The sequence below is a fragment of the Cydia splendana genome, chromosome 18 (assembly GCF_910591565.1).
Source record: "Cydia splendana chromosome 18, ilCydSple1.2, whole genome shotgun sequence".
NCBI classification, from domain to species: Eukaryota; Metazoa; Arthropoda; class Insecta; order Lepidoptera; family Tortricidae; genus Cydia; species Cydia splendana.
In genome coordinates, this window is record NC_085977.1 from 18,805,990 (window position 1) to 18,831,065 (window position 25,076).

The window sequence follows — 25,076 nt, forward strand, 5'->3', positions numbered from 1 at the left end:
TTTTTTTGCATAAGGTAACAGATTTTGACGTCTTATTAAAAATTACCATTGAAAAATAAGTCATAGCAAATATGTTAGAATTATAAATCATATTAATCATATTAATGAGCAAGAGCACCCTAAACCGGCGAGCGTGTATGAGGAATGTTATGAATGTGAAGGAAGCGAAAGTGGTATGTCAGGATCGTAGCAAGTGGAAATCCGTGGTCTCTGCCTACCCCTCCGGGAAATAGGCGTGATTGTATGTATGTATGTATTAATCATATACTTTTTTATATTCTAATTTTTGAAAGCGTTTTTCAATAATTATTAATAAAAAGACACGTCATGATTGTTTACCTTCTTTCTAATGCTAAAAAATAACGAACTATAATAACCGGGCCTTATTTGGTACAGAACCTTGATTTGATAGGTACATCGGATATTTTGGGCCCCTGAGTTTGTTACGTAAAGGACAAAATGGTGACATGTGGTTAGAGCTGATACTGTTAAACTAGTGGTTCTGTGCGCTAAGTATAAAAAATAAGCTTCAGCGAACTCATTAAGCCTAGAAAAAACCCTACACCCTACTGCCACTTAAGTCAGTCTTGAGTCTTTGAATCAATTTCCGTAGTAGTACTACTACTACTAAGGTACTAGGAGGTAATAAGGCCTATAGTAGGTATAATAAGGCCTACCTGAAAAATAATGTTCTTACAACAGTGTAACCGTGTTAGTTATTTGAGTAACATATATGTAAAGTGATACAATTAAAAGCTAACAGCAAACCAGTACATAAATTATATCTTATGTACTTCTTATGAATTACACTCTTATAAAGGTTTCGGCTAATTACGCTTAATTACTTGAATAAAGGTAGATGAATTGCGTGCGGTCCAATAGGTAACCACAACTCACGGAGTCCAAAACAATAAGCTGATCAGCAAAGTCAAGTAAACAAAGCCAAGTCACAGTAGTAGAAAGATTATCGAGTTCCGTAAACGTAAGCCGGGTCAAAAAATTCAATCGCAACACAGTAAGTAATAAGTGAACGCCTCGTGGCAGTAACGCACGAAAAATAACATTGCAAATTGTCGGCAATGAGGCGCGCGCGGGTGCAAGCGTACGCATCTGTGTGCGTGCATTACACACACAAATACAGTCTCTCACGCCCCGTCAGAGCGACGGGTATATTCAGCTTGAAATCTCAAAATTGACTTTTAGCCCAGCTCCCGTTTCGTCTTAATAGTAAACTTTCATCGTCTATTCACCAACAGTTAACTTTGCCTAAGCTGGAAATCCCTCAATTTTTTGGAAACTATACACAATGGCCTACTTTCAAGGAATTAAATAACGTGGCTATTCATAACAATCCTGCGTTATCAAAGGCGCAGAAAATGCAGCATTTAAAAGGAAAATTGAAGGGGGAGGCGGAAAAACTTGTACAACATCTACAAATAACCGCCGAAAACTATGATGTATGTTGGGAGCTCTTGACACATAGATATAATAACAAACAGGTGTTATTTACGAAGCAATTCCAGACATTTATGAGACAACCTAACTTACAAAAACAATCGTCGGCAGACTTGAAGCGGTTATATGACACTAGCATGGAAACAATACACGCGATCCATAACTTGGGCGTAGATACGGCAAGTTGCGATCCAGTCCTTGTCCATATACTATGCGAAAAATTGGATACTGACACATACTCCGATTACATGGAAATGAGAGCACATCCCCGCGAATTGCCCTCCCTTGACGAATTCATGGGTTTCATAGAAGCGAAATTCACGGCCCTCGAACCTTTGACAAAGCGCAAATCTGACACCAGTCCGGCCAAACCAGCGCAACCGGCTTACCGACAATCGCATACTTTTAATAAATACACAAAATCCACAAACCAATCGTCAAAGGGCCCGATGAACTCAAATTATCATTCCAACTATCACGTATCTACCAATAAAATTAAATGCTCATTATGCAATGATGATCACGCGCTATTTCAATGCAAACGCTTTCTCAGCATGACACCAAATGAGCAATTAAAGCATGTTACTAAGTCCAACATATGCAAAAATTGCGTATATGTCCATACAAAGAATTATTGCAAATCTGAGAAACGTTGTAAGGAGTGCAATGAACCGCACAATACGATGATACATAAGGCCTTTGCGAACCAGCCGTCATCGTCGTCATCTCCTGCCGTACCATCACAGAGACAGGCGCAAAACAGCTTCGTCGTTGGCAGTGATGAAGATTCTTTATTACCTACAGCGCTAATACAGGTGGCCGACGAAAATGGGAATTACCACACGCTTCGGGCACTGATAGACCAGGGGAGTGAAATCACATTAATTACCGAAAACGCAGTACAAACGCTGGGTCTGCAAAGACAAGCACTAGCAGGGAACATAACGGGCGTTGGAACCTTATCCAACAAAAGCAGGGGTAAAGTACACTTGAAATGTAAGTCGTTACATAACGATTTCGAATTCTTTACGGATGCACTAATACTGACACGCGTGGTCCGCGATCTACCCAGTACAACATTTGCAAAAAAGAACTGGGGACACATTGACAACATTACGTTAGCAGACCCGCAATACAACATTTCTCATCAAATCGACCTTTTACTAAATGTGCAAGTGTACTCCAAAGTAGTAATGAACGGCCTCTTGAAAGGCGAAACAGGCCCCATAGCACAGCAGACGCAACTAGGATGGATACTTTCAGGCGTCGTCAAATCATACAACTGTCACGTGGTTATCAATGACACAGAGGATTTAGCAAAATATTGGGAGGTAGAGGACATCACTGACAATAAAAATCAATTGACATCACAGGAAGAGTACTGCGAAAACTTTTATGCAACCACCACTCGCCGATTGGAAAACGGGAAGTATGAGGTCCGACTACCGATGAAAGAAAATTTTGCACAACATTTGGGAGAATCGAAACCACAAGCAATAGCACAATTTCGACAGCTTGAAAGGAAATTAATGAAGGATGAGAACTTGTCGGCAGGTTACAAAAAATTCATAGATGAATACCTGGAAATGGGACACATGAAAGAATGTTCCGCAGGGGTCAACCCTCAATGTCATCTGAGTCATCATGCTGTGCACAAGAGCGATTCACTAACCACAAAGCTTCGCGTCGTGTTCAATGGATCCCAAAGGACCTCCTCGGGACAGAGCCTGAATGATCTAATGGAATGTGGACCCAAATTACACCAAGATTTGCAAACACTCCTTCTCCAATGGAGACGATACAAATTTGTTATGACTACCGACTGTGAAAAAATGTATAGAATGATCCTGGTTCACGAAAAAGATCAGCATCTCCAGAAAATCATATGGCGAGATAACCCGAACCAGCCATTAAAAGAATACCAACTTACAACTGTGACATACGGCCAAAAGGCTGCCCCATTTCTAGCCCTAAGGACTCTAAAACAACTGGCCATCGACGATGCAGAAAAATACCCCTTAGCGGCAAACGTCATAAATAACGAAATTTATGTCGATGACGTTTTGACAGGAAGTGACAATTTAGATCAGGCTCTAGAAATCCAAAATCAATTGATATGCATACTTAAAGGAGCCGGATTTAACTTAAGGAAGTGGATGAGCAATACGCAAGCATTGCTAGAAAATATCCCGGACGACAGCATTAGTCCCACCGTCATCGATTTCAACAATGCCCATGCGACTAAAACGCTCGGATTACAATGGCATCCCGCACGTGACACTTTCTCGTTTAAAAACACGTTCAATGACAAACCCAAGGGGAAACTTACAAAACGCATTATACTATCGGAAATTTCAAAAATATACGACCCCTTAGGATTCCTGACCCCCTTGACAATAAAGGCTAAAATACTGTTTCAATCTATATGGCAATCTAACTGCAACTGGGATGATACAGTATCCGAACAAGTACAAAATGATTGGTACAAATTTACCACTGACATACGTGACATAGAAACCATAGAAATACCACGATGGTTGGGTGACATGACACACGATTTCGAGATACACGGATTTTGCGATTCGTCAGAAAAGGCTTATGCATGCTGCATCTACGTCCGTACGGCAGACGTGCAGAACAAACCCGTCGTAACTCTTATCGCCGCTAAATCCCGATTAGCCCCCATAAGCCAAAGTCAAAAACAGACTTTGCCCCGACTAGAACTTTGTGCCACGGTACTTTTATCACAACTCATGAAAAAGGTGATTCAAGCTCTTAAGTGGGAGTGCTTACCTGACAACACATTTGCATGGTCAGACTCTATGATTACGCTAAGCTGGCTCAAGGGCGACCCTACGAAATGGAAAACGTTCGTCAGCAACAGAGTCAAACAAGTGCTCGACGTTATTCCTAGCGCGCATTGGAATCACGTCAAATCAGAAGATAACGCCGCAGATTGCGCCACAAGAGGTCTTAGCGTATCTAACTTGAAAGCCCACTCGCTTTGGTGGCAAGGTCCAGAATGGTTACAAAATTTTGACAAAACATCGCTTGACAACAAGATACCCTCGACAGATTGTGAAGTCAAACCAAAACAAGCGAATGTTGTGCAATCCGAGCCACCGTCGCTAATAATGGAATTACTAAGCCGACATAGCAACATGACTCATATCACTCGAGTCTTAGCATGGATTTTGCGCTTTATTGCAATAACACGAATGCGGACTATGAAAGCTAAGCTATTCTACTTAACAGTGGCCGAGTTACTAACTGCAGAAAAGGTCATTGTCAAGCACATTCAGCACTACGACTTCCCCGACGAAATAAGGAAGTTACGTGCAACCAAAACTGTCAGTACGAAAAGTAACATTTTAAAACTCAATCCGTTCTTAGATGACAATGATGTCCTGAGAGTAGGAGGCAGGCTGAACAACTCCTCTCTCCATGACTACACGAAACATCCAATGATTATTGCAAAAAATAGCAGATTGACAGAATTATTAGTAAAACGAGCACACTTAGAAAACCTTCATGGTGGTCCTAAATTAACCCTAGTGCACCTACGCGACAAATACTGGATTGTAGGGGGATACCAAGCAGTCAAAAAATATCTCCACCAGTGCGTTACGTGTCGGAGATTCAACGCCGCACAACAACAACAAATTATGGCAGACCTACCTCGACCGAGAGTGACACCATCCCGCCCCTTCTTACACACGGGAATAGATTTTACAGGATTTGTTGACATTAAAGCAAACAAGGGCAGAGGGATAAAGACACTGAAGGCCTACATAGCCGTATTTGTCTGTCTTGCAACAAAAGCAGTACACCTAGAATTGGTATCAGAACTCAGCAGCAGTGCATTCTTGGCAGCATTCCGCCGGTTCTGTGCGAGACGTGGAGCACCAAAAGACATGTACAGCGACAATGGGACCAATTTTGTAGCCGCTAATCGGCAACTGCTAAAATTTCCTAACCCATTGTGCAACTCGTACCACTTATCACTAATTCAAATGACAATACAAGAAATGACAACGATAACCACTCATCGCCCCCCTCTATCAATGCAAACCCCTCCTCGAGATCCCGCAAGACGTCCTGGATGTCACTTTTATGTTACTCTCTATTGCTAATGATGACACTATTCACTCCTGTTACTCAAGCCGATGCAAGAACCTTCAAAATAACTTCATTGGACTCTGATCGAACATTATATTTCGACAGGATATCTGACATGCAAGAAATCAAAGATGATTGGAAAATCGTTCTATATTATAACATGACAAATTACTGGCAAAATATAGACGCGTTGAATAGATATGTGACACAGATTAAACGTTCGATACGGCCCGAGATGTTAGAACAATTTCATATTATTGTTAATCAGCTAGACCAAGACATGCGAGAACTACGCTACTACAACACGTTACTCAAAAATCAACCTATGGAAAATCCTCGGTACAGGCGAGGGCTAGCTGATCGCGGGTATTGGATCAACGTTTCGCCGAAAAATATGAAAATGACATCCAAATGACACGAAACAACGAACAACATTTACTACAACTAATAAAAAATCAGACTAGCATAATCGAAGCTGAAGGCAATATATTAAAGCGCAACGAACATACTATGAGCAAGCAATTTCAAATTCTTACTGAGCACCTAAACAGATTATCAACGGAAACAACACATGTTTATACTCAACACGAAAATGCATTGTACATTATGACATCTTCTATGGCAGCGAACGGAATCCTTCAACATCTGAAAAACATACAGCAAACCGTTATAAATACCTTAACTAATATGTATCACGGACAAGTCGACGTCCATCTTCTATCTCCAAACCAATTGCAAACTGAATTAAATAAAATAGCTCGCCACCTAGCCAGCAAATTAGCCCTTCCTGAGATTCATGACAATATACGCAACTTATACAAGTTACTTAAAATTCAAGCTCGCATAACCGACCAATATCTTATAATGGAAGTCAAAATCCCCTTACTAAGCGACGAAGTATATGAAATTGACCGATTAATAAGTGTCCCGCAACACGCATCACGTGACAACATCATACAGGTCATTCCCGGAACCGAACTAATTGCATTTAACATTAATCAAGACACGTTCATCCCAATGGAACTCACTGACATCAACACATGCCTCCAAATGAACGAACAAAAGTTATTATGTCACTTGAACAATCCCATCTATGACGTACAACAAGGCAAATCTATTTGTAACACAGAAATCCTAAATCATCACAAGAAATATGACTCCTATTGCCACACGGAAACAAAACCCTGCGCCGACAGATGGTACAAATTGCATAAACAAAACACATGGCTATTCGCCTGCTGCGAAGAATGCTTAGTTCGCATTTTATGCCCAGACAGCCTGGCGACGAAAGCACTTCATAACAACGGACTGATTCAGCTCGGTCAAGGTTGTGTATTGAAAGGTGACACTTTTATGCTATATGCCAACAAAGATTATATCGTGAAAACACTTATTGACTTAGAACCTCATAATATCTTATTAGAATTATCCCCCCTAAATAATGTACTGAATACATCAATCATTCACATGACATTCAATAATGAAACGCATGAACAAGAATTCCAACACCTTCATCGTGACATACAACTGCTTAAGTCCCAATCCAGATTTGAAGAGATGTCCTCTCATTACCGATACCAATACATTACCATCGGAATATCATTAATCATCAGCATACCCATACTCGTCATTATTTTGTACGTATACTACAAATACCGAACGGGAACCTGGAGATTGGAACGGCAGCAACCGCTTGACAAAAAAGAAACAAGTGATAGTGAAAAAAGTGAATGTGTGTATAGTGAACCAGTACCAAGTGCGCGAAAACATACAACCGCCCCGACTGAGGTGGTTTTTGACTCAAGTACGAACCTTTAAGTGCCTAACTATAGTTAATAATTAAATCATTCAATTTGTGTTTAAATGTACTCAAACCTTATTTGTTTTATATTTGACTCTAGATTTACATATTACCTAGATTTTACATGCATGTATTTTAACTTATATAGTTCGACCTGACTTCTGTTTGTTATTAACTTAGCGCCCCTTTTCTGAGTCGCCACTATGTACAAAGATGTACATTTTCTGCAGCTATGCATGTGCACTTTGATCTGACCCAAAACAACATCTCCGTGCAAACGATGCATCTGTACTTTGCCCAAAAAGTAGAGCGTCATCTTGCACACGCATCGCAATTTCCCACTCAACCTAGCTGTAATTATTAATAAGATCAACATTTTGTATTCATTGTAATTTCTAACCTTGCAGTAAAAACTCGCTTCTTATATTTGACATCTTTTCGTTGGTGTTTCGGCACCTCTCCTTACATTTGACATAATTTGACATTCCTTGACAATTCATTGGCATTCGATATTGACATACATTTTACACGCGCCGTGTCCAAAATTACCGCCTTCTGCATCTGACCCTTGATCCAACCACCCAGCGAGAGTCTCTCTAGGTGTTGGTCGAGACTCTTCGCTATGAGACCGTTCGCTGACACGACTATAGGAACAATGATTGTCGAGTCAACATCCCACATAGCGGTTATCTCGTGGGCTAAGTCTAGGTACTTGCTGGACTTGTCCTTCTCGGCCTTCACGAGATTCTCATCATGGGGGATGGTGACGTCGACGAGCACGGTCCGGCGCTGCGATCGATCTATCAGCACGATGTCAGGCTTATTGGCTACAATAGTCCTGTCAGTGATGATAGATCGATCCCAATAGAGCGTGGCACGACCATTTTCGAGAACTGGCGCAGGTGAGTACTTGTAGTACGGCACTTCGCGGTCCACAAGGCCCTATAGGAGGGCAAGCTGCTGGTGAATAATTCTGGCTACGAGGTTATGTTTGTGCAAGTACTCGCCTTTAGCAAGATGAGAACAACCGGAGATAATATGCCTGAGTGACTCTCCGGGACGGCGGCATGCCCGACAAATGTCAACCGTACCGTCCTTCAGGATATATCTCCGGTAGTTATTCGTCATGATAACTTCGTCCGCAATTGCACAGGCAAAACCCTCGGTTTCTCCGAAGAGGTCCCCGAATCGTAGCCAGTTCACCGACGCGGGTAGGTCTACATCGGGTCCCATGAGGGCCTTGTAGAACCGCCAGTGTAGCTGCTTATCCTTCCATATCGCCTTGCGGTCCTCGGTGCTTAGTACTACAGGTTTGCGCCAGTTCTCGTTCGCCAAGGAGAGCGGCGTGAAGCCCTTGTCAGCTGCCACCACATCACGATGCATCCCACACTCGTTGTCGAGGAAATAATTCCTGAGATTGTACACCTCACGGTTGTGGAGATTTTTGGCGTTTAGAAACCCGCGACCTCCACATTTCCGTGGGATGTACAATCTCATAACAGACGAGCGTGGGTGCAACATACGGTGTGTGGTGAGCAGCTGTCGGACCCTCCGATCCAGGGCATCCAGCTCGGTCTGAGTCCACCTTAGTATGCCAAAGGAGTATGTGAGTAGAGGCATTACCCAGGCGTTGAAGGCGCGCACTTTGTTGCCTCCTGACAAAAGACTGTTGAGTACTTTTGTGAGCCGACTGAAAAAGCGCTCCTTCACCGACCGTCTAATACCTTCTTCCTCAATACCCAACGACTGTGACATGCCAAGGTATTTATAGGTTTCTGATTCAGAGATGGATCTGAAAGACATTGTCTCAGAAAGTTGTAAATTTGTTGAATTTACAACTTTCCCCCGCTGTACATGCATAACCGCACATTTATCGACACCAAACTCCATGTTGATGGCATTACTGAAGACTTCGGTAGTTTTCAGTAGCTCTACCAAGTCTTGGCTATTTGGTGCAAATAATTTGAGATCATCCATGTACAGAAGGTGAGAAATGACTTCACCCCCTCTCCGAAGCCGGCAACCTAGTTCTAAATCCTTCAGCAAGGTACTGAGAGGATTCAGAGCTAGGCAGAACCACAGAGGACTCAGACTATCACCCTGAAATATTCCTCGCTCAATCCTTATAAAATCCTGCGGGCCAGGGCTCTCATCCCCGCCTCCTGGTTGACGAAGGACTGTGGTCCATTGCCTCATACACGCGCTTAGAAAGGCTCTTAAAGCTGTATCAACTTTATACAGCTCTAAGACCCTCTCCAGCCATGAGTGAGGCACCGAATCATAGGCCTTCTTGTAGTCAATCCAGGCTGCTGAGAGGGCCCCCCTGTTCCGCCGGATTTGTTGGCAGATGGTCATGTCTATGAGGAGGAGCTCTTTAGTACCACGGGACCCAACCCTACATCCATTTTGAGCAGAGGCCAAAATATTGTTTGCGACAATGTGCGCGTTGATTTTTGCTCTCAAAATGGATGTAAGGAGCTTGTAGAGTGTAGGCAAGCATGTGATGGGTCTGTAGTTCTTCGCTTCCGTGGTAATACCGGACTTATAGAGCAGGAAGGTGACACCAGTTGTTAAGGAAGGTGGGGGAGAACCAAGCTCGAGGGCTTGTTGAAATTGTGCTGCCAAGCAGGAGTGTGAGCATCGGAACCATTTTAGCCAGAAGTTGTGCAATCCATCCGGCCCAGGACTTTTCCAGTTCTGGGCCGTGCGAATGGCACAACTTACGTCATCGGGGCTGATGGTGACTCGCACTCGATGGACTCGCACTCACGCTCGACAACACTCATCCAACTCCCCTCGGTGTGTCCGACAGGCGCTGACCAGATGCTACGCCAGAAGTCATTCATGACAGTAGCATCCGGTGGCTGCGAGTCGGACGCACGAGGGTTGGTTTCCTCCCACTTTCGGTACATCTTCCTTTGGTCACTCTGGAAAAGACGGTTCTGCTGGAATCGGTCCACACGCTCTCTGTAGCGGCGAATACGGTTTGCCCATGCATAGACTTTCTGCTTTAGAAAGTCGATGCGCTCCGTAATGTTGGCCATGTAGTCGCGGGGCCTAATATCCGTCCCCGCGAATGCCTGGTTTACAAAGCGCATTACTCGGGGGCGATTGTTGCCCCCCCTGAAGCAGATCAGCTTTGCGATAAGAGTCCTAAAAGAGCTGATACGTCGCTTGATCCGTATTTGCCATGCGGGGGCACCCCCGGCGGTCCTAGGTGCACGTTCAGAGTCCGGAAACTTGACTCGTGCAACACGGCACGCCGCGATGGCTCCGCAATACATGATCGCGTGCGTATCATCTAAATCTTTACTAGTCCGCAAATATGGCTCTAGTAAAGCGTTTAGGGCTCCCATTAGCGCTAGATTGTGTCTATTCATAGGCAAACGTGGTAATCGTGGCCTAGTATTGGGTGTGGAGCGATACTGCGTAATCGCCTCATCCAAAGTCCTCCTCAGTTGCTCATTGGCTGTACTACTCACACTCTGCGCGAACTCCTCCTCGTCGGCACAGAGATCTACCCGCGGCGCCTCCGGTGCCTGGTCGGGTGCCGGCACCGGATCCGGCGATGTGGCGGGCGGGTCTCGCACCGAGGTGGAGGCTGCGCGAGCAGAGAGAGCCTCCAGGCGAAGCCGATCAAGTGTCGAGTCATCCAACCGCTTTAGCCGCTGGATGACTCGCACCTGATCCCATAGCCGTTGCGCAGTCACGTCGATGGTTGGTTCGAGGGCCTGAAACAGTGGAAGCATTCGGACTCGGTACGCGCATAAGTCGGTTCCCCCCTCTGTAGCCCCATAGTAGGCGCGCATGACGTTCTCATTCATGGTTTGAGACCATCGCATGCGACGCACTACACCACCGGCAGCGGGAGCCGTGGGCGGAGCAAGATGTCCCGCAGGCCCCAAGCGTGCCGGCAGCGGTGGCCGCCCGCGTCGCGCTGGTGGTCGTGGCGGCGGCGGCGGCGGCCCGCACTCGTCGCTCGACTCGCTGGTATCGGGCGCAGTGGCGAATTCATCGCCCGATGATTGTGAGGAGACGGACGAGACGGGCGAGGGTGGTGGGCGTGCGTTGGCTGTGGTAGACGCTTGTGAACGCGCTTTACTTCGTGTAATCATTTTCCTCTCTTTGTCATTCAACCATTGTTTGTCGGCTAGTTTCGTACAGTTACATTTTTTGCGGTCACGTATCCTTTTGCGAAGTGTCGCATTATTGTGAAGGTAACTTTTCCACAAAAAAAATCAACTAAAATGTAATAAAAGCCAGTAAAAACATATTTGATCGCATATAAAAGAAAAATTTAGTAAAAAACGCGTCTGACGTTGACGGCGTCAAGTTTTTTTTTTTCTTTTTTTATTATGTCTTTCCCATCACGGAACAATGGTGTTCCGGACCTTTGGGAGGCGTGCGCGGAGCCGAAGCCAACACGTAGAGGCCCTTTTGACACTTTAATGAAATGTAAGGGGTACACCGAGCGGAGGCTGCCCTTGCCAGTGTCATGGGACGCACGCAGAGGCAGCACCCGCCAGGGTGTAAGGACTATTGAGAGTTGATGGAATCTAAAATGAACTAGGTTATTGGGTGACAGCGATGGACTAAGAACTGAGCTATGGGGTAAAAAACCGGACGCCTGCCTAATAAAACGGTATGCAATTTTATTTCCGGCAGACGGTGACTCGCCCTCACAAGATGGGCCCCCACAAAAAGCGAAATCTAGGATGGCTCAAGGGCAACACCGGTGTGAGCGGCTCAGGGGTGTCGAGAGGTGTGCGCCGCTTTCTACCCAGTGGCTGTTAACAGCCACTGTGCCTATTATTATTGTTATTGTGTTATGATACCACACTAGGCTTAGTGTGGCTGTGGGGTGCTTGTGTTTAATTTGCAGAGCAGAAATTATCACTCCAACTCCAAGGAATGTAGGTATTTTATGATGCAACAAATCGGTGGTTAACGTGGAACAAGATATAGGTAGTCAATTGTCCCGGGTTCGAATCCTGGTAAGGGCATTTATTTGTATGATGATACAGATATTTGTTCCTGAGTCATGGTTGTTTTCTATGTATTTAAGTATTTATTGCATATTATTACATGATCAAACGAACTTACCTGAAGTGAAGTTCGATCATAATTATCCTGTCTTCGCCGAAGAGATTTAATCATTTACTATGTAGTAGTAGCCTATGCTACGCGCAAACCCAATCGCACAAGTTTTAGCGTAGAGAGAGAGAAAAAACACGTTCCTTTCTCCCTCTACTATTCCACCCGGCGAATCCAACTGTCAACGTCATTCTTTTTAGAGCAGGAAGAAGTAACAAGATATAACAACATTGATAATCAGGGAAAAAATGTACGGATTGCGACCGTCCTGGGTAGGGTGGGTAGTTAAATCTCTTCGGCGAAGACAGGATAATTATGATCGAACTTCACTTCAGGTAAGTTCGTTTGATCATGTAATTATCCTGTCTTCGTCCTTCGAGATTTAATCATTTACTATGTAGATGTTTAGAGAAAAAACAATGTTGTTAAATTAAATAAATAAATAAAAAATTAACAATTATCATTTATTTATTTGTTCATAAAGACCAACTTATAACAAATCAACATATTATATTATTCCACAATAATAATTATCAACTTATGATATTCTGACAAATAAACTTCTACTACAGTAATTATGGCTCTACTGTAATAATGAAGGATCAAGTAGGCTTGTTTCTGAATTAATTATAGGCCTATTATAAAAATTCGCAAAGACAGATGATCGCTCAGTCCAACCAGCTGACTTTCGAATGACATCGACACTTAGACCAGCGCGCGAGGCAGCCGAGGTTGATGCGTGCCTCGTGCTGTGAGCGGTAAAAATGGAAGTGTCGATACCACTCTCTGTGAGGGTCTGCTTTATCCAACGCCCTAGACTTTGCGATGAAGCTGACCTGTGTGGTTTCTTATAGGTTAGAATAAGGTGCTCCTCGGTATTTGATCGTAAAGATGATGTTACTAAGGCGTACTTTTGTAAAGTCGAAGCTGGGCAAATACCAGGTCGAGAGTGGAAAAAAGGTAAATTTAAAATTGGCTGAGCTCTGCCAATTGATGAGGTTTTAATTAAGTTAGTAATAGTAATAACGATTCGATCTTCAAAGACTTTTATATTTGACATTTTTATAAAGGATAACGTTTGCATTCTCTGCCCCGTTGCGAGAGCTAGCAACATGACTAACTTTTTAGACAATTGCTCTAAATTAATTGCATCGTTATCCATGTTTTCTAAGTAATTCAGAACCACGTTAACATCCCATGTACAAGCATACCGTGGAAATGATGGTTTTAACCGAAAGATCCCTTTGAAAAAACGTTTTAAACTTAAATCATCACTTATCTTATTTGAAGATATTAAAGAAATAGCCGACCGATGATTGTTTAGCGTGCCATACGACGACCCCCTTTGAAAACAATTCGTAAGAAATTCTAATAGAGATGATATTTTGAAATCATAAAAATCTACATTACTCTGAGAACAGAATTCCCACCACAACTTAAGGCTCGTCGTATACTGAATTCTAGTCTTCTCTGAAATTGAATTAAGCATGACCTCTAATGCCGTTTCAGGTACACATTGTCTACGGAACCCTTCCCGGATAACACACACGCTACCAGGGAAAGATGACGGTGTAGCGGGTGTGTTGATCTGAAAGGAGAAGAAAGGAGATATTTACTAGGTGGAAATATTATAGTTTCTTTGATACATAGAGACATGTAGAATGGGTACCACGGCTGAGATGGCCATTGTGGGACAACCACAATACCTGTTGCCTTGTCTGAAACGAGCTTTTTCAAGGTTTTTAAAATCAAGGCAAATGGAGGGAATGCGTAAAAATAAAATTGGGACCAATCAATTGTAAAAGCATCATGTTATATGCAAAAGGATCTTTTTTCCAGGATATATATAGGGCACACTTTGCATTTATGCGAGAGGCGAATAAATCTATGCCCGGTTCCCCAAAAAAAAACACGATTCTATCGAATTCTTGCGAACCTAACTCCCATTCCGTGTCAATATTTATCTTTCTAGATTCGCTGTCGGCCTCGACATTAAGCGATGACTGAATATAGGAAGCAAAAATAAAAATGTGTCTTTCCTCACACCAATTCCAAATTTCCCTAGTAATTTTGTTTAAATGTGGATACTGGACGCCACCCATTCTATTTATGTAAGAAATTGCTGTTGTGTTATCCACACGCAAAAGGATATCACATTCTTTTTTATTATTAGCGAAGGTCATAAGTCCGAAATAGGCTGCCAACAATTCCAGATAATTTATATGATTGATACATTCTGTGGCAGACCAATGACCGCCAGTTTTGTTAGTACCACATGCTGCACCCCAGCCTGTTGTGGAGGCGTCAGTGTAAATTTCAAGCTCATAGTTTTGATCTCTTATTGGATTACTGGCAACTAAAATATTATTCTTCCACCACAGAAGATCATCATGTAAATTGTCTGCAACTTCCATGAATGAATCATAATTTTCATTATTATTGAGTAAAGCTAAATACTTAGCTCTTTCCAGAGACTTTGTATGGAGCCATCCATATACAATTGCTGGGCACGCCGCGGTAATGGAACCCAAGATACGAGCAAAATCACGAATACGCATTCTACTTGATTTAATTAAAGAAATTATTTGTTGCAAAATTGTTTGTCTCTTTGTGTCTGGCAATTGTATAGACATGGTCTTAGAATCTAACAAGAAGCCCAAGAATTTGCAAGTGGTTTGGGGTACCAGATTAGACTTTTCGTAGTTGATAACGAAACCTAACCTAGTCAAGCAATTAATAGTAATTTTTGCATTTTCTAGGCAATCTATTGCAGAGTTTCCTAAACACAGTATATCATCCAGATATCTAACTGAGAGTAGACCTTGAGATCTTAAATATGTAGCAACAGGTTGTAAAATCTTTGTAAATATGTACGGTGCAGAACAGATTCCAAAAGGAAGAGAAACAAATTCAAATAACTTGTCTTCTAAATAGAACCGTAAAAACTTTGTGTGACTTTCATGTATAGGCACTAAAAAATATGCTTCCTTAAGATCTATATTAATCATGTGACAACTCGGAGACATTAGCTTAGTAGCTGTTCTCACATCTTCCATTTTGAAGTGTTCTGTACATATATACTTATTTAATTTCTTTAAGTTCAAAATAAATCTTTTGCTACCGTCACTCTTAGGGATTAGAAAAATATCAGATATAAATTGACCTGCTACAGGATTACAACGCCTTATAGCATTTATTTGCAATAAGTGTTGTATTTCCTTATTCATGTCAGTTAATTCGTTCGACGTAAATGAACGTCGTGGATAATCATAAATGTTTTGAACAGGTTTCACAATGAAAGGGATCTTATAGCCTGATACAGCAGATAGTATAAAATCATCATCCGTAATTAACTTCCATTCATTAAGAAAATATTTTATGCGCCCGCCATGTACCTGACATTGCGTAGTTAGGTCCGTCGACTGGTTGAGGAGCGCTGCGCAGGAGGAGGTGGTCGGCGTGTTGAAGGTGGAGGTGGAGGCTGACGGCGACTTGGAGGTGGCAGCGGCGGCGGAGCTGCTCGTCTGCGACCTTGGTATTGGTACTGGTATGCTGGGGCCGACATTGCTGTTCTCGGTCCACCGGATCGGTGTTGATACGTGTGGCCTCCCCGCTGATATCGCGTTCCTCGGGACATCGATGGACCTCTTCCATTTAAATTTGAAGCTGTAGACGGTGGTTGAATTAACTGTCCTGTCTTTTTTATGCCACGAGAGTCCTTCACCAACTCACCCAATTTTTCTCCAAAAAGAAAGGTGTCTCTTTTTCTGTCTTTGAAAGGCTCCGCAAAGGATTTATCTATTAGCGGCATAATAACTGAGCGGCGGGTATCAGTTTCAGCATAATGAGAATCAGCTAACATAATGCCCGCATCATTGAGTGTGCGAATAATATTTGGGATATCTGGAGTTCGTTTCAATAGGCCAGTTAGTGCCTTGCCTAGCGCTGAAAGCGCTTTGCCAAGCTGGTCCTGCTTTGCGAGCAGTCTTTTATCTCTCAGCTTGCATGCCTCAGCCAACATGGCTCCAATTTCCGGGTTTAGAGATGGGCTTTTTGCTAGGGGAACGTTTTTAGGAAACGGGTACTTTTTCAAAAGTTCTTCTTTCTTTTCTTTTTTAAGCCCTTCCAACAAAATTTTTTGAAATCTTGCTGCTACATCGGTCTGCAAGTCATCACCAAATTCAACGGGATCCACTTCTACAATTCCCAGTTCTTGTAATAGACTAGGGTCAAAGTCACCTTCTGCAACATTGTCCTTCATCTCCTTGCCATCGCCACTTGTGTAACACGGGCTGTTGAATGCTGTGGTATCAGTAATCTCACTAGCATCATCAAATACGACATGCTCGTACGAATAATCGTCGTATTCAACATCGCGCGCTTGATGTTCTTCTGTGTTGGCGACATCTATTATATCCTCAGTTTCATTTGTTGTCTGTTGTCCATCATATAATATAGCCTCATTCTGCTCGGTATGTTCTGAAATCCGGGCGAAAAAAGTAAATAAATAAATACTCGTAGGCCGAATGAATACATTGGCCTTTATTCGAAGAATATCACAAATATATAGCGTATTTCCAATGAATGCAATGAAAATACTGAAATTTTATAAAACATGTAGCGACATGTAACGGTTTTTTGGAAAAAAATGGGAAATGTCATCCGAAGAATACAACGGACGTCAATAGCGTATTTCCGATGAATACAACGGAAATACTTGGTTTTTATGAAATACTCGCCCGATGAATGCAACGGGTTTTAAAGAAACAAAAGATATCAGCTATAAATTGCGTATTTCCGATGAATGCAACGAAAATACTTTACTATGGAAAATTCAAATCACCTTCGTTTTGTACATCTTGTTGATTTGGAGGTACATTTTCTGATTCTTCAACGCGTCGCTTACGCTTTGCTTCAAGTTTTTGTTCATACATTTTTAGTTTTCTCATCCATCTTTCTTCTTGAGACTCACCATGAGGTCGCTTCGACATGATTTCCTAGATTTTATTCTATGATTTTTTTGCACTTGTGCGAAAGCCGCGCGCGCACGGACAAGAATGACGTTGACAGTTGGATTCGCCGGGTGGAATAGTAGAGGGAGAAAGGAACGTGTTTTTTCTCTCTCTCTACGCTAAAACTTGTGCGATTGGGTTTGCGCGTAGCATAGGCTACTACTACATAGTAAATGATTAAATCTCGAAGGACGAAGACAGGATAATATATATCGTTCTCTGAGTACCCACAACACAAGCCTTCTTGAGCTTACCGTGGGGCTTAGATAGTCAATTTGTGTAAAAATGTCCTGTCCTATAATATTACTCTGTTGCAACGTTACTGCTGCAGCACTGTCAATTTTCGTGATAAAATAATGTGACTCATTTCCATACTAAAAGTAAAAATTTACAACTGTCTATCAAATTGCGTTTTTATATCAAAAAATTTTCGCGCTCGTTTCGCTCGCGTTTTTATAACTTTTTAAGAAATGGCGACTGCAGCAGCATTACTCTGTTGCAACGTTACTGCTGTAGCACTGTCAACTTTAGTGATAAAATGATGTGACTAATTTCCATACTAAAAGTAAAAATGTACAACTGTCTATCAAATTGCGTTTTTATATCAAAAAATTTTCGCGCTCGCTTCGCTTGCGTCGTCAATAACTTTCTGGGATATGGCCACTGCAGCAGCATTACTCTGTTGCAACGTTACTGCTGCAGTACTGTCAATTTTCGTGATAAAATGATGTGACTGATTTCCACACTAAAAGTAAATATGTACAACTGTCTATAAAATTGCGTTTTTATATCGAACAAATTTCGCGCTCGCTTCGCTCGCGTTTACAATAACATTCTAAGATATGATAAAGGTGACATTCGGGTGGCGACTGCAGCAGCATTACTCTGTTGCAACGTTACTGCTGCAGCACTGTCAATTTTCGTGATAAAATGATGTGACTAATTTCCATTCTCAGCTGTAGTGCGGCAATGAACGTCACTCAACTTACCAAAAAAATTCAGTGTAATCTCGATGACCCTAGGGAGAGGGGGCACCATGGTCTAGAAATGCTTAGGGCATCAAAATATCTTCATCCGGCACTGGTCGTTTGCGGAGTCAAACGATTTGAAAGTCGCATTTAATACTCATTACCATGCCTTCCAGAAAATCCAATCATTCGCGAAAGTCTCGCAACGCATTGAAGTTACAAGGGGCACGTGGTCTTCCTCAGGAGTCTGAAGAAGACCACGGTGAGTGGCGCTCTAGCCAGGCGCCTGCCTGGCTTCGCTTTCGCTCGCGCGCGTATACCTTACTGTATCGTCCGATATACATCTACTACTCTATCGTTTAAATCACGTGTAAAATTTGAATAAGGCCGAAAAAAACCTATTGATTTTGGAGTGTAGTTTTATTTAGTGGTACCTAATTGTAAAATATTTTATCTGTACTGCAGTCCTCTAGCATATCCATCTGTCAACTTTACTTCAAGTTCCGCCTCCAGGGGAGAGGGAGAGAAATTAGGATTAGAAATTAGCTGCTTACTGACACAGACCGAATTCCACGCGGGCGGAGCCGCGGGCACAGCTAGTAGGTAATAAAATACTGTGACATATTTAAATTGAAAGGTGTAAGTACATTTGAATATGTTGTAGTGAATGTTTACCTAAAACCTGTGAAGTGTGCTATTGTATTCTTTGAGATTATGCACATAGTCTAGTTTGTGCCGTTGAGAAATTATTTATTATTATTATTATATAGCTTTATTTCTCGCACATCCGTTCTAAAAATGTACTGTTCTTTTGTTATGTTTTCACGATGTGTGATCCCTTAAGGGTAAAAGCCTCCTGCATCTTTTTCCATTTCTCTTTGTCTGTAGCATTATTCTTTCTCCCAATTCTTTCCTGCAATTGATATGATGTCATCAGCCCATCGTTTTCTTTGTTTTCCTGAGTTTCGTTTGCCCAGTGGGCCTTTCCATTTGGTTGTTTGAATAGTCCACCTTTTGTCTTTGTATCTAGCGAAATGTCCAGCCCACCTCCATTTTTGTCTTAAACTAAACTGTAGTGCGTCTGTGAGTTTTGTTTTCATCCGGATATCTGTGTTTTTTACTTTGTCTATTCTTCTTAGTTTCAATAGGCTTCTTTCCATTGCATGTTGGGAAGCTAAAAAATGTTCTTTAACTTTCTCGGTGAAGACCCATCTGGCATCCGTAGGTTAAACTGGGGAGGATGCAGGAATCCATAACTATTTTCTTTATTTTTAGACTATAATTTCCTTTTAGGATTTCTTTATGTGACCAGTATTTTCTCCAGGCTATGTTTATTCCCCTGTCCACCTCGTTTACGTTACTATTGGGGTCAAACGAAATCATTTTTCCTAAGTATACATACAGTTGTAGTTGTCCACATATTCTATTGGCTTTCCTTCTACAGTTATACTTTTTTTGTGACTGTTCATCATAACTTTGGTTTTAGACGCGTTCATATGGAGGCCCACTTTTTGATTCTCTGAATTTAGACTGTTTAACATTGTTTTTAGACCTTTAGCAGTATCACAGATTAGAACTATATCGTCCGCAAAACTCAAATGTGTTAGTTTTTTGTTTGATATCCATATGCCTTCCTTTTACCATTGAAGTTTTTGAAATATTTCTTCCATCACCACTATTAAAAGTTTTGGAGAGAGGGGGTCTCCTTGCCTAACACCTTTTTCGATTTTGAATTCTTCTCCTAGCCTTTCTAGTCTTACCGTGCTGATACTGTTGGAGTACTCGTAGATGTTCTTTATGATGTTGATGTATTTTTCATTAATTTTGTTGCTATTTAACGTGTTCCATATAGATATGTGTATTAAGCTGTCAAATGCTTTTGAGTAGTCCACAAACGCCACGTAAAGTGGTTTTCGGAATTCTTTGAATTTTTCTACAACTTGTTCGATGGCATGTATGTGGTCGATTGTTGAGAATTGTGGCCGGAAGCCGGCTTGTTCGATCGGCTGGTTTTTGACTATATCTGGTGCTATTCTGCTTAGTAATATTGATGAGAAGAGCTTGTAGACTGAGGAAAGTAGGCTGATTGGCCTGTAATTGCTGATGTCAAGTGGGTCTACTTTCTTGTAAAGCCAATCCAACATCATATATGTTGGATTGGCACCATTGTGTAGGGACTTTTTCCTTTTCCAATACTCTGTTGAAAATGTTGACAAGGTTTTCAGTTAATTTTAAGGCATCATTTGTAAGTTGGTCCGGGCCTGGGCTCTTGTCAGGTTTTAGTTTTTTGATATGTTGCATTACTTCCTTGGCGTCTATTGGGTTTACTGTTGATGTTCGTGCCATTACTTGTAGGGCAGGGTTATTTTGTTCATACTGTATTGTAACTATAGGCTGTTTAATATAGTTGGGAGTAGAAAGCTGTTGCATGTTTTATTATGCAATTACTGTCACTTAATTGATTCCTCATTAACATTTAATCCCTGTATCCAATTTTTATGAGTTGAGAGTTGAGAGGTCTTGATATGCTCTCTTGGTGCTACGGAATTTTGACATATTTCTCTCGACTACTGATTTTCAAGAGTTGAGAAAGTCTAAGTGATCAAAATTATATTACATGACATTTATTTCAAGTCATGAAACCAGTCTTGGTGGCTTGAAACTTGAAATTCTTAATTGTAGAGTACAATCAATGTACTTGGTATCTAAAAGAAATGCTGAATTCAATATTAATTATGACGAAGACAAGCAATCACTTGCATTGAATGAATTTTTAATGTTCAATGAGGTAATATAAGTGCAATATTGCTAAAGCTGACCGGACATAGGGTTACCAGATGACAGGAATTTTCCTGACATGTCAGGAATGTTGGCCATTTGTCAGGAATGCGGCCGGAATACGAAAATGTCAGGAATTTTAGTGAATTAACAGACTTTTCTATTATGAACCTATAAAGGTACATTATTAAAATTTACTTACATAAATCCAAAGCAAATCAAATTTAAACAATGTATCAAGCATACATAGCCCCCTCCCCCGCCCCTCGCCGATATGAGTGTCAGGAAAAATATTTGTTTAAATAAGTTGCTAAGTTACCAATACCAATCGTTTATTCTCATATTTGACAGTTATATATCGACGCCTGAAAGCAAACACGTAGTAACCCACAAAAACCAAATTGTTCACCAGAGACGAAAAACATTTCGAGTTTTGAAAAAAAAAATCATAACTATCTTGTTTATGAACATAACTTACTCAAAATTGGATGCAATATTCAAAATTTATTGGACTACAATTTCATTTAAATAAATTTAACCGCAAGTTGTTACAAGTCCAGATTTTGTGGGTTACTACGTTTTGATATTTTTTACACAGTGCGCAAACTCGTAGTAAACGCCAGTACAAAATGTATGGGATAGCATATCCTTAATTTTTGTATGAACAGCAATCACGCAGTAACCCACCTGAATGTGACAAAAGATATCCGTAATAAAGTCTTAAACGTTGTGGTTTAGAAATTTTGGGTGAACAAAATGTTGTAACATTGTTTTCTTTTTGTAAGCAATTTATAATACATTAAATGTATTGCCAAAAATTTTACCACACCCTTAAAAATGACTTTAATGGCATATTAAAGTAAATTGCACGACATTTCAAATGTATACTTATAAAATGTGAAGATGTTTCCGGGATTCATAAACGAAAATAAAACATAAACTGAAATAAATGTCATATACTAAGAAAAAGTGACCAAGGCCTCCAGTGCCCCAGGCTGGAATCGAACCAGCGTCCTCTGCTATCGCGGCAGGTGCCTGAACCACTCGGCCACCGGGCCACAGCGACATTAGTCAAATTTTCCAAGTATATGCACTTCCTACTGAAGGCTTGTGGCGCCCCCTGGCCATCTCTAAGGTAGAACAGTATGGTTCGAACCTTCTATCTGGATCATTCTCATGATGATACCGAGCTAGCGAGAGAGATGGCGCTGCCAATCAATACTATGAAGTATTTGAACAAATTAAATTATTTTTCAGAAAATATTTTAATTTGTTTTTTATCAAGTAGAAACACTACTATATAAATTATAAACTGAAATAAATGTCATATACTAAGAAAAAGTGACCAAGGCCTCCAGTGCCCCAGGCTGGAATCGAACCAGCGTCCTCTGCTATCGCGGCAGGTGCCTGAACCACTCGGCCACCGGGCCACAGCGACATTAGTCAAATTTTCCAAGTATATGCACTTCCTACTGAAGGCTTGTGGCGCCCCCTATATTATTTTCTGAAAAATAATTTAATTTGTTCAAATACTTCATAGTATTGATTGGCAGCGCCATCTCTCTCGCTAGCTCGGTATCATCATGAGAATGATCCAGATAGAAGGTTCGAACCATACTGTTCTACCTTAGAGATGGCCAGGGGGCGCCACAAGCCTTCAGTAGGAAGTGCATATACTTGGAAAATTTGACTAATGTCGCTGTGGCCCGGTGGCCGAGTGGTTCAGGCACCTGCCGCGATAGCAGAGGACGCTGGTTCGATTCCAGCCTGGGGCACTGGAGGCCTTGGTCACTTTTTCTTAGTATATGACATTTATTTCAGTTTATAATTTATATAGTAGTGTTTCTACTTGATAAAAAACAAATTAAAATATTTTCTGAAAAATAATTTAATTTGTTCAAATACTTCATAGTATTGAAAATAAAACATTTGTTATGATGATTTGAACTATTAAAATCAATATGAGCATTCTTAAGCCCAAACAAAACACATAACCTTTGTTTTATATGCAATAACATAATTAAATATTATAATGTTATTATAAAATCAACTAAAAAATAAGAAGTCCACTTTGGAAAAGACATAACGTAATGGAAGATCAAAATCTAACCGAAGTATAACAACGTCGTTTGATTAAAAAAAGTGATTTCTACATTCTCTTATAAAATAAAAGTCGACTTTAGACAAAACAAACTTTCACCAGATACCATAAGACCAAATTTTGTTTAAGTACCATAAAACCATAAAATCGATACACACACCGTAAATATAGCAATTTTACATGGGGGTCATCCATTAATTACGTCACACGTTTAGGGGGAGGGAGGGGGTCAAGAAAATGTGACATGTTGTGACATGGGGGAGGGGGGAGTCACAAACATTGTGATGTCACTTTAACTTCATCAGTAACCGAAAATTAATTTATATTTTTTTATTCGCTGTACAGTTAAATAATGAGATTTTGGATGTAACTTTCGTAGTGTTATAAAATTACTAATATTTATATATCAAAAATATTTTTTTATTAAAAAAATAATGCCGACTTAATATTGTCGATTTCGTTGAAAATAAAATTGCCTAAAATGTGACGTCACACCAGGGGGGGAGGGGTTTGCAAAATGTGACCAAATGTGACAAGGAGGGGGGAGGGGTAAAAAAACCTAGAAATTCGTGTGACGTAATTAATGGATGATCCCATGCTTACAATTGAAAAAAAATCCCCCTAATATTTTACTTAATTACAAACACGTCGACTCACTTTCACCCCCCGAAGCGCACTGAGCGACGGCGCAAACGTTCAAGTAATGGCCGCGATAGCCGCGTTAAAACGAAATAAGGCACAGGAGTTTAAACCTTACGCCCTACAACAGTGAAGTAATTATTAAGTGGTAATTTTATTTGATCCTTGTAAACGTAGTTAAAGACATGTCTCTCAAATTTTAATACTATGTGAATTTGTGTTAAACCACTACTCTACTAAACATTATTTCCCGCCAAATAGCGTAAATGCAAGACATTCACATTCATGAGCGGCAAACACGTAGTAACCTACATTTGCGTCAGAACAACGGAGGTTGTAAATGACAAAACTAGGAAACATATGGAATTCAAAGGGCTGTAAATACAACGATTTAAATTATTGAGTTTTATTTGCTATTTACTGCGTGTTTGCTGAGTAAATTTCAAGAAAAACGAGAAAATTTGTGTTCCTATTTTCCCCATTTTTCATCGTATTGGCACGTGAATTAGACCTATCGACGCAGAAAAATTTGGAGATTCCAAAAATGCAATAAAAATGTTTTTGATCTTGTGTGGGCTACTACGTGTTTGCTTTCGGGCGTCGATATGTATATTCTACGATGAACTACCGTTACCTACCTAGTTTGCGTTTGTAACAGCGTCATCTTTAACATACTCCCGCCTTAAGTGACGTGACGTCATTAGAAAATAAAAAAATAAATTAAAGTTCAATAATGCACATAAATAAACATAAAATAATAGCTTGTTACGGACGCAAACTATTTTTCTACATCACATAATAAAGGACATAATTTTGAAATTGAACGTTGTAGTTGTAACACTCCTGACGAGGTTCGCAGGTCATACATTCTGGTAAGTTGGTCTTTTCCCGGGTACTTCTTTATAATTCGTCCCATAGGCCAACGACCAGGAGGTAGGCTCTGGTCCTTTATTAGAACTAAATCTCCTTCTTGGAATTCTCGAGGAGGCTGTCTCCATTTAGGTCTCTGTTGCATTCTACTTAAATATTAGGATTGCCATCTCCGCCAAAAATCTTGTACCATTCTGGTTGTCAATTGCCATTGATCGAGTCTATTCATCTTTACATCT

At 41.0% G+C, this 25,076-nt stretch overlaps 2 protein-coding genes across 2 annotated transcripts in view; both read right to left on the reverse strand.

The window, feature by feature from the left end:
- LOC134799712 (uncharacterized) overlaps positions 1 to 25,076 on the reverse strand; it is a 96,662-nt gene that overhangs the window by 39,860 nt on the left and 31,726 nt on the right. The window lies entirely within an intron of this gene.
- LOC134799673 (protein piccolo-like) lies at positions 13,086 to 17,460 on the reverse strand. The gene is made up of 3 exons (XM_063772113.1): positions 17,313 to 17,460; positions 15,865 to 16,948; positions 13,086 to 14,057 (listed from the first exon to the last, which is right to left on the reverse strand). Exons 1-2 carry the CDS (start codon positions 17,458 to 17,460, stop codon positions 15,879 to 15,881), a joined length of 1,218 nt encoding a protein of 405 aa, XP_063628183.1. The 3' UTR covers positions 13,086 to 14,057; positions 15,865 to 15,878.

Excerpts from the sequence above, each read along its gene's own strand:
- LOC134799673 (XM_063772113.1), bottom strand. The coding sequence starts at position 17,460 with ATGTCGAAGCGACCTCATGGTGAGTCTCAAGAAGAAAGATGGATGAGA. Across the intron at positions 16,949-17,312 it reads ACAAGATGTACAAAACGAAG|AACATACCGAGCAGAATGAG; the intron begins GTGATTTGAATT and ends CCCGGATTTCAG.